The 11008-nt window shown below is 38.4% G+C and overlaps 1 protein-coding gene across 1 annotated transcript; it reads right to left on the bottom strand.

Moving 5' to 3' along the window:
- LOC109708571 (serine/threonine-protein kinase-like protein At5g23170) lies at window positions 7346–8800 on the bottom strand. Its single transcript, XM_020230370.1, has one exon. The coding sequence runs from the start codon at window positions 8535–8537 to the stop codon at window positions 7506–7508; it is 1032 nt and encodes a 343-aa protein (XP_020085959.1). The 5' UTR covers window positions 8538–8800; the 3' UTR covers window positions 7346–7505.

Below are 11008 nucleotides of genomic sequence, written 5' to 3'. Positions count from 1 at the left end.
AACGACGTGACACCTTATTAGGGATCTTTTGATCCGCTATTATATGTTAATTTTGTCTTATCTAAAAATTCATTAAGTATTTTTTATACTAAAATTCAAAAAATTAAATTTTTTTTTGAGAAAAGGTAACATGCTACCGCTTCATTCATTTAGAGGATAAACTTAGCTATAAAAGAAGGCATCCAAGGCCTCGTGACATTAAAAAAAAAAAAAAAAAAAAAAAAAAAAAAAAAAAGAACTTCAACTAATAAGAATGGTTTCAACCGTGTTACTACACGGACCTCGGCACCATAACTCCTTGAGTGATCTAATCTCCGACGGCAGGGACCCTATCGATCGTTTTGTCTTCTCAAAAATTCTTCTGTTGTGCTCTAACCAGACAACCCACTACGTTGCGGATATAAGCGCCAAATCTCTATCCCCCTGCACTCCCCGCTTACTATATGTCGCTTCCCAAATTTCTTTAACAGACAAGTAGTAACGATAGCGACGCTTGTTTGGTAGGAGTCCTTCGAACATAGCCGTGGTACCCGAACACACGGCGAAAAGGTGGTTGACAGTCTCCGTGTCCTCTAAGCAGAAAACACAACTCTCGTCACCACTCCAGCCCCTTTTCATGAGATTGTCCATAGTGAGAACCTTATTCTTCAGAACTAGCCACACGAAGATTTTGACTTTGAGCGGTGATCTCATCTTCCACATCCGATCATACCTTTTAACAACTACTCCACCATCTTGAAGAAAAAGATACAGCGATTTCACCGAAAACACTTCTGAACGCGCCCACCTCCATCTAACTTCATCTTGACGGTTAGTAAGGGCCATGGCGTCGACCGATTCCATCAAATGTTGGACTAGGGTATTATCATTTTGCGAAGAGCAGGAGAACCCTGCCATTATTTTACGCCACTTCTACCCATTCCCATTCCAACACTCATGTACTCTTAGATTTCTGTTAGTGACTCTGTCGAAGATTCCCGAGTGTCTAGAGCAGAGGGAAAGGTGATCACACCAGATGTCGTTCTAGAAATCTACCCCTTTCCGTCGCCAATTGAGAATGATATTCCACACTTAAAGATATCTCTGGTCGTGAGAACACTCCACCACCAGGACAAGTAAGGTTTGAACGATTGACCTTCCGAAGTGGTTTTCTTCTATGGTAATATAATGCATTGAGAAGAGCACCCTACTGATGATTTCTTTTGGAAAAGAACCTCCACCACTATTTAACCAGTAGTGCAATGTTCATGGTTTCAAGATCCTTCATCCCCAATCTTCCCTCATTCCTGTTCCTGCACACAGTTTTCCACTATACAAGGCATTGACCCCCCACGACTGTTGTAGTCCCTCTACAGAAGAAAGCCCTTCGCAATCCTTCAAGTCGACGCAAAACCCATTTCGGTGCTTTGAAAATTGAGAAGAAGTATAGAGCCAAATTCGAAAGGACTGAATTACCAAGTACCAGCCGACCTCCTTGTGAAAGGAGTTTAGATTGCCATCCTTCGATCCTTTTCTCCATTTTACCTATAATGGCCCACCAGTCCTCCTTTTTTAGGCGGCCGATTTGCAGTGGTAGCCCTAGATAACGCATCGGTAAGACCTCTAATTTACATCCTAGTATCATCGCAAGTCTGCTGCCCAGATTGGTATTCTCACCCATATATAATAGTTCCGACTTACAACGATTGATCTTTAGTCCCGATGCCCATTCTAAGGCTTGCCAGATGAATAAGAGATTTCACACTTGCTTTCTTTTGGCCTCACAAAAGAAAATGGTGTCATCGGCGTATTGGAGGATAGATATCTTAGTGTTTTCATTTGGTCCTACACCTCGCAACAATCCGTTTCGAACAGCTTGTTCTGTCATTCTGGCCAGACCTTTCGCTATCAGTAGGAAAAGGTACGAGGATAAGGGATCACCTTGTCGCAGTCCCCATTTAGTCTTAATCCGTTCAGTCGGTTCTCCGTTGACCAAGACCGCTACCTTAGCCTTGGTAACGCAAAGATCAATCCACTCGCACCATTTATGGTTTGCCTCGAGCCATACGTGCACTTTTCTTAGGAAAGCCCAACTCACTCGGTCGTAAGCTTTTTCTAAGTCCACTTTAATCCCAACACTCTCCACGCCCGTTTTAGAACACCAGCATGCAATTTCATTGACGGTGACAAAGGAATCCAAAATACACCGTCTTTTAAGAAAAGTTGACTACGTGGGGTAGATAATATCATTCATAATCTCTTCTAACCTATTTGCAAGCACCTTAGAAATAACTTTTTGCACGCTGTTCATAAGGCTGATAGGTCGAAAATCATTCACAGATTTTTCTCCTTTTTTGGGAATAAGACAAATGTACGAATAATCCAGGAGGCTAGTGTTTAATATGTGCCATCAGATAGGTCGCGGAATATGTTAAAAAGATCATCTTTAACCACGTCCCAGAATTTCTGGAAGAACCTCAAATTGAACCCATCCGGTCCCGGAGCTTTGTCCGCACCAAGTTGGAAGGTAGCCTTCTTAATCTCATCCAAAGAGAAAGGTAGAGTAAGATGGTCAGGGTTAGGAATGGTTCTGTCCATATAAAGACTGCTCCAATCCCCAGTCATACCGTTGTAACCTGTATCCGGGGTATATATCTCTTTGAACTTATTATAGAAATACTCTCGCTTTTCCTCTTCCCTGTAAATTGTCCGTCCGGCATCTTCGACTGCAAAAATAGAATTTTCTCGTCTTCTCCCGTTGGCCATCGCATGGAAAAATTTTGTGTTACCATCACCTTCCTTCAGCCACTGTTGTCTAGCTCGAGTTTTCCATAAAAGCTCCTCCTCTGCAACTACTTTTTGGAGTTGCTTCTTAAGCAATTTACGCTTCTCTAACTGGTTAAGAGTGAGGTTTTGACTTTCTTCTAAGATGTCCAAGTGAAGAATCTCATCCGATATGTCGTTCTTTAATCTTTACAATACTGTAAAAATTCGTTGCGCACCACTCTTTGATTCTCTTGCGGCAATGTCGTAATTTAGCAACCACGGTGAGTATACTAGAGCCCTTATCCGACACCTCCCTCCACCAGGTTGGTAGAGCATTGCAGAAATCTTCTCTAGTTAACCAGACTTCTTCGAATCTGAAACTTCGTTTAGGCAGTCTGTCGCTGGTGGTAAGGAGGATAGGGCAGCGGTCGGAAGTTATTTTAGGTAAAGCCACCACTTTAGACAGTGGAAAGATTTGATCCCATTCCGTAGAAATTAAAAATCGGTCCAACTTTGCAAGAGTGGGGTCGGGTTGCATATTAGACCAAGTAAAAATTTTGATTCCCCAAGGGTAGCTCAATCATTCCCAGGTCGATCAGCAAATCCGAGAATAGAGTCATAAGCCGCGAACACCAAGATCTACCTCTTCTCTCCTGTAGATTCTTGGTGAGGTTAAAGTCCCCACACATTACCCACATGCTACCACAGACCCCCTTGAGATTCGCCAACTCAGCACAAAACTCGTCCTTACCGTCCCACGAGGGTGGACCGTAAACGTTTGTGACGTAGAAAAGCAAGCTGCTATCTAAATGTTTTTTTTTTTTGAGTAAACAGGGATATACCCTATTTGGGTAACAACAAAGCGAACGAAACAGCTATCTAAATGTTTCATCCTGATAGTAAGCGAGAATTTACGCACAAGGACCTCGTGACATCTCAATTCCTTTTGTTTTTGAGTTTCTTTTGTTTTTGGTTTTGTTTTTGTTGTAATTTCCATTTTCTTTTTCTTCTTTCTTTTTATTTATTTATTTATTTATTTTGTGAACAAGTACACAAAGAACTTTGTTAAAATGAGGGATAACGCTAGTGATTCATGAGGATAACTGGGGTGGTACAAGTAAAGAAGATCCAAAATTTTATGCATTAATATGTGTATAATAAGCACAATTTGAGATGTGCGGATAATAATAAAAAGACACAGATATGACGTAAATGTCTAATGATAAATTACGAGGAGAATGGCATGAAAGTTTTTGCTGTCGTGGGACGATACAACCATCTCCTGAAATTAAATTGCGAAATAACTATAAATTGGATTTAGTGCCACTTGCGAAGTGATACTTCATTGCTTAAATTTATATTTAGATAGTATTTTGAAGGATTATAATAAGATCTTTTTTGTCTTGCATTTTGCAGCACATAATTCGCTTTTAATATCTCCGTAGCTTGTCATATTCTGGTGGGTTTCTACATATTGCAGAACATTGAGAAATGCGAGAAATACTGAGTGATTCTGCGTGTTGGATCAGCGGGAGTAGTTAATTTATCGGTTTCATTAACCAAATCTGACGGATTGCAAAACCTGGCTTTTGGTAACATTATGTGCGAAATATTTTTCATATTATACAATTCGAAGAGTTCAATGGGAAATAGTGTTTTCAATTCCTCAAGTTTTTCATTTCAATTCCTTCCGATTCGTGTTTCCTGTTCTTGTAGAGCTGATAATTTAAACATGTCACGAAGGTCCAAGGTTCAGTTTCGTTTTGAATCCGCTGGAAAGGATGCCAATTAAAGACTACAGCTGACAATTAAGTGTCGATTATGCCATCGCAACATGAGGGACGTATTATGTAGCATTGTCTTATTGATCTTTTCTAATTTGAGGGAACGAAATTAATCTGTTCTGTAAGATAGTGGTTAGTATGTTGCTTTAAGACTAACTAATGCTTTAAATCACTAGGTTTTCAATGATAGCAAATCTGAAGCTGAGGTCTATGAGATTTCCAGGTTCATACTACTCACTTTGTGACGAATTTGTCAGATTCTTACATATTGTAATTCAAACTAGGTGAAAGCTATCGCCGCAGAGAGAACAATGTTGTATGCATTGATATCATGATTGATTGGTCTAATTATGGCCCACTAAACCCTGATCAGCAACTATTTCCTTCATTTCGTCTAGTTGGTTCTTTTTTTCATTATCTTTCATAAGTCTAATACTCTAATATTGATAATATGCTTCATCTGACAATTACAGTCGGTATGACAGTGTGCAGATGGCTAATCAAGTTAGCCTTCAATTATCATTGGTTTCTGCGAACTTATCAAACATTTGGTGATGGATATTTCATGAAATTGTAACTTAACACTTCTAGTTGAATTATGAAATTCCGTAATTGATTTCCTAAAATGAATTTAAGTATATCTCTTCAATATGTTCGAAATTATCATAGAGTACTTCATTGCACCCAAATGCTTAGCATAATTTGGTATTTGCTGGATCTTCGTTACATGTTAAATACTTCTTATTGTTATATATACTTCAGGATGTTCTCGATGGTATTGAGTTTGGTAAAGAAGCCTCAAACTCGCAGAACCTTGTAAGCTCAACCACATTGCTGTCGGGAATGAGGATTGCGAGGACGAAGATTATAGGAGTCCGTTCAAGTGATTGAAATGCCGGATTCATGTATCTCCTCGTATTATATTCCCGAACAACAACATGTAAGTTGGTTGTCCTTTCAAGAGAAGATTATCCAATTTCTTAATGCGCAGTTTGATTTGTACAGGCGAAATAGGCTAATCTTTATTCTTCTTTTTCTCTGAGATAGGAAACTGCATGAAGTTCTACTCCGCAAAAATATTCCAATTATTTTGTACATTTTGTCGATTGGCTTTTACGCTGGATTAAAAGAAGATCGCTTATACTGCAGACCTATGACTCTGCTAATAAGATAGTTTCGTCAGTTGATTGCAACTTCTACCGTGTTTTCTAAAATGGAGTATAACTTACTGTCATGAAATTCCAGGCTTTTGTTAGTGAATCTGCTGAAAGATGCGGGAAATGTTAAGTCTTTTAGCAGCATTAGCCGAAGCAGCATTTCTTATCGAACTGGAAAGGAATAGGTGAGTTGGTTCATCTTCGTGTGAGGATTTGTTTGTACAGGAATCGTGCTTGTTTCGATGCTATGCCAGTAAAAATAAGTCCTCTCAAGTAAACTAAGAACTTTGGTCCCTTTTGATGTTTCTCAAGGCATTACTAAAGTGAGTGTTAGTATTTTAGTACTTCATCGTCGTAACTGATTTGCTTTGCCTGATTCTTTTCTGTGTAGCGATGTCGTTGCGCTGGCGAGCTATGCAACGGTAAGAATCTAAACTATAACTACCCACTAATTGCTTGAGAAATTCGTAGAGTTGTATATATCATTTTAGATGCAGTACATGTTCAAGGAGACAATACATGACTTGAAAGTGTAACTCAAATAAGTTCCCAGGTTGGTTAGAGAAAGTTCATCAAAGGGGGTCACTTTCATAAGGAAAAGGATACATATGTGTGGATGAAACTGAGTTCTCGAAAGACAGATACAAAAATTCAGATTACATATATGTTACAGTAGTACTTTAATGAGCTTTTTAACATTTAATCTACCACATGCCAGTGTTAAAACACAACAGTGTACGCATGTTACATGTCGACTTCCATTAGGAAGTGCTTGAAACTTCATCTGCTGGTTTCGTAATCCACAATCGCACTTATTTAAACCTCTTAACACACATTACCGCATTCTCGAATTGAAACAACATCCCCATACGCATGTTAGATTTCGACTTCAATTAGAAAGTGCATGAAAATAACATGATTAACCATATTTATATTTCTATCTTTGGTTGATTGGTTATTTACTCTTTTCATTTTCAGTTCTCTTAATTTGATATACAGGGCAAAACCTATATGCTTGAAATACCCTGTTTTTAAGTTAAACAAAAACAGAAGATACATCTAAAAGTTTCAATTTTTTTTCTTTTCTTTTTCTTTTTTAAAGATTAAACTGTTTAAGAACATGTTTTAATTCGAAGTTCGCACCATGGTGCGCAGTTGTACTGATGCATAGTAATAATTTGCCCCACATAGGACTTGTGCTTGATTTATGTGCAAGGACAAGTGAGTTTTAACTGCTGCTACAAACCAGAGGTTGATCACGTATCATATGGTCCTGTAAAATTTTAAAGCAAAATTAAATACTTTGCCTAGTAATTATACTTTGACCATGAATAAAAATTGAATTGAACTATCATGCTTAATTGAAGTGGATTGCTCATCCTTACACCATTATTGTTCTCTCTCTCTCTCTCTCTCATACACACACACACACACACAACTAATTAAGCCAAATTTAGTACAGTTGAGCATGAAATGTACACCACTATAATAAATGCGAACAAACAGGACCAAATTCACTATTCTCAGCCCAGCCAAGATGCTAAAAGTAAGCCACATAATAAAACACATAAATGAATGCATGTAAGTTTCTGTATGGTTTGGTAATTGTCCTTCTACCAAAAAAAAAAAAGAGCAAATTTTTTTTTAAAAAAAAAAACAAAGAAAAAGAAAAAACAGATGTCAAATTGATAGAAATCATAGTTATAGTTACATAACACCAATCAGCGCATAAACTTAATCGAATAATTGACTTGAAAAGGTCTGGATTAGCTAAACCTTCGATCATTTTAAGGTACTTCGAATGTAGAGCAGCGTCCTCCTACGAATGATTTTTTCGAAACTCCGAATCCAAATCAAATTTACCGCCACCACCACCACCACCACCTGCAAGATGATCCTTGCACACAATCCTCCTCGTCCCCACTCTCCTCCTCCTCCTCCTCCTCCAAACCCTATAATTCCTTACTATGGAGCACCAATTAATGCCATGCCTCGCCCACCACCACGAAACACACTCATCAACCACCCCTTCCAACTCCCTCACCACCTCCCCCATCCCCGGCCTCTCCTCCGCCTTCTCCGCCGCGCACCGCGCCGCCACCCGCAGAATTCTCGCGACCACCTCGTCGTACCGCCTCGCCCGTATCATCGGCACCGCCCACGCGACGATCGAGCACGTGTCGCTGTCCACGTCCATCACCTTCCGGGAGCTCACGAGCTCCAGCAGCAGCACTCCGAAGCTGAACACGTCGTTCTTCGGGCTCAGCAGCTTCGACTCGGTGTAGCTCGGGTCGAGGTATCCGATCGTCCCAGCCGGCGGCAATCCAATCGGCTCCGTCCGGCCGCCGCCGCCGACTCTGACGGCCAGGCTGAAGTCCGCCAGCCGGGCGTCCCACGCGGCGTCGAAGAGGACGTTCTCCGACTTGACGTCGCGGTGGACGACCGGCGGCGACGCGCCGTGGAGCGACGCGACGGCGCGGGCGACGCGGAGCGCGATTTCCACGCGCCGCGGCCACGAAGGGGCGGCGGAGTGCGAGCGGAGGGCGTCGCGGAGCGAGCCGTTCGGCATGAGCTGCATGACGAGGAAAGACTGGCCGGCGGAGTCGCGGCCGGCGCCGACGAGGTTGACGATGCAGGGGCAGTCTGTCGTGGACGCGAGGATGGCGATCTCGTTCCGGATCTTGGCGTCGCCGTGGGCGGAAGAAGCCGGCGACGGCTTCTTGACGGCGACCGGCGTGCCGTTGTCGAGGTGTCCCCGGTAGACGACGCCGTGGCTGCCCTTCCCTATCAAGTTCTCGAGGGCGAAGCCGTTCGTCGCCGACTCGATCGCGCCGTAGCTGAACTCTTTCATTGTCGATCTCTTCTTCTTCTTCTTCTTTTCTCTTGTGTGAGCGCTAATGAGAGCTTAAGAGAATCGAGGTATTAATGGTGCAACGATAATTAAGGGAAAAAAGAAGAGGGAAAAGTGTGGGGTATAAAGGAAAATAGAGAAAAAGAGAGTGAAAAAAATAAAGGCAAAGGTATCTCTTGAGGTGGTGGTGCTGCTGCTGCGCTTTGGTACCAAAAAAGGAACAAAGCAGAGAGATTGGATTCTGTTATTGTATTTGTAGGCTGTGATGGGATTTTTTTTTTTTTTTTTAAGAAAAATGAGCTTACCACCTACTTATTTAGTTTTTAAAAAATAAACTTAGCTTAAAAATATAAAAAAATTAGGTTACTATAAAAAAAATTAGGTTACTATCGAATCCTTCGCCACTTGCCTTAGAGTCGGTCGATGCAGTATATCAAGGTGCTTACACAGAACATATCAGAAACCATTTTCAATTAAATATTTAATTTTTTGAGTATATTTGATTCGAGTCAGTTAACTATATTTTGACGGTAAAATTTAAACTAGTTACTTACTAAATTTATAATTGCAAGAGCTATATTATGTATACTAACTAAATTTATAAAGATAAACGTCGTATTCAAATTTTGACGTCAACTAACTCAAATCAAATAAATTAAAAGTTTAGATAGTAAAACCAAAATTTTGAAAAGTTAGGTAAACAACTAAAAATAGTTCATAATTCAGTTAGACCCTTATTCTTTTAGCAAGAATATTTAGCATTTCTTTCTTTATATTAAGAGTTAGAATACTTCTAAAAATAAATAGAATCATATAATTTAAAATCATCTTGGACGATATATCATCTAAGTTAACAATCAGTAATGATTATCTAAACTTTTTAAGATTTCAATCATAGAACCCATGATATTTTAATCTCAAACTTCTATTACTCAATCAAACTAATTGATTGGTTAAGCATTTATTATGATATATTTACATTAGTGACATATTAATATTTAATTAATTAAATCAGACAGCTGGTCTTGATTATATCATTTGAATAAAAAAAGCTGCTTATATTCTGAGGACCACAAAAGTGATTTAGCAAAAGCAAAATGATTTTGTTTTTTAATGCCCAAAGATATGTCCCACATGGAAAGCCCCATCATCAAAACTTTGGATTGTATGTTACAGTACATCTAAAAAGATTTTCAAAACACACCTGCAATAGTTTCAATATTTTATTTCAACCAAATATTTAATTGCAAAACTTTTTTATTCTTTTGAGGGAATTTTGGATAATGAATATTGTGTGCTCATCTCTAGGTTGCTTTTCTTGCAAGGTTGTTTAATTGATTTTTGTCTTATTGGTGGAATTATCTAATTAATACAAGCATAATTAAACATACTTATCTAATTAATTAATTAATAGAGGAGAGAAATTGGTTGAGAGATAAATAATTGAATTGTGGATTTGCTTTGTTAAATGGTTGTAAAAGCAATTTCTAATACATGCAAGAACTTAAAGGTTAAGTTAGTATTCACATGTTTTTTTGTGTTTTTTATAAAAAAAGTCTCCAAATAATTTGACCTGGGAACTAGGATTTGGTGAGATATTGGATAATTAATTTTATTTTTATCCTAATGAGAGATGGGTAGTGAAAGCAATCTCTTTCTTTTTTTGAAAAAAAAAAATTATTCTGAATTCTTCTGAACTTTAGTTTCGTTACGCTTAAGGCACCTAAACTTTTAAATATTTAAAAAATCAGATAAACTTTTAATTATTAGTTTAAATTGCCTGATTGGCTCCAAATTTTTATTATTTTTTAATATTTAATTTAATGAATATTTTTTAATTTATCTTAACATTTTATATATCCGGCCAGTATGAACTCTTACAAATTCAATGATCATCATGAATTATAATTAGTCAACAAAATTTTATAAAAATTAGAGTCACATTATTATTTAAAATAAATTAAAAAGTAATATAACTTTTTTAAACCTTTATGTTTAGATGAAAATTCTACAAGATTTCACACACACACACACACATATATATAGAGAGAGAGAGAGTTTGGGTTGGAATACTATTGATAGTATTTATCCTTTTCTACTATCAAGTTTTTAATTTTTGGATGAGAAATTATAGGTTTAGAATGATATTACTCCTTTAGGATTGAGTGATCCCCCTAGAATTGATTGGTTTTCACTGAGTTATAATATTTAATCCAATGACTAGAAATGATCTAAGAAATTAATCTAAAGGCTAAAAACTTGATAGCAAAGAAACAACTATTCTAGCCCAACTCTCTCTCTCTCTCTCTCTCTCTCTCTATATATATATATATAGAGAGAGAGAGAGAGAGAGAGAGAGTTGAGTTAGAATACTATCGATAGCAAACGGGCTCCGTTGCCACCCATTTATTTTCGATGATGGAGCCTCCGAATCGACGATCGGCACCATTGAACATGATCTATACATTTGA

The sequence above is a fragment of the Ananas comosus genome, linkage group 4 (assembly GCF_001540865.1).
Source record: "Ananas comosus cultivar F153 linkage group 4, ASM154086v1, whole genome shotgun sequence".
Lineage (NCBI taxonomy): Eukaryota > Viridiplantae > Streptophyta > Magnoliopsida > Poales > Bromeliaceae > Ananas > Ananas comosus.
This window is presented reverse-complemented; position numbering and strand designations above follow the sequence as displayed.

Coding starts and splice junctions, on each gene's coding strand:
- LOC109708571 (XM_020230370.1), bottom strand. CDS start 8,537: ATGAAAGAGTTCAGCTACGGCGCGATCGAGTCGGCGACGAACGGCTTC.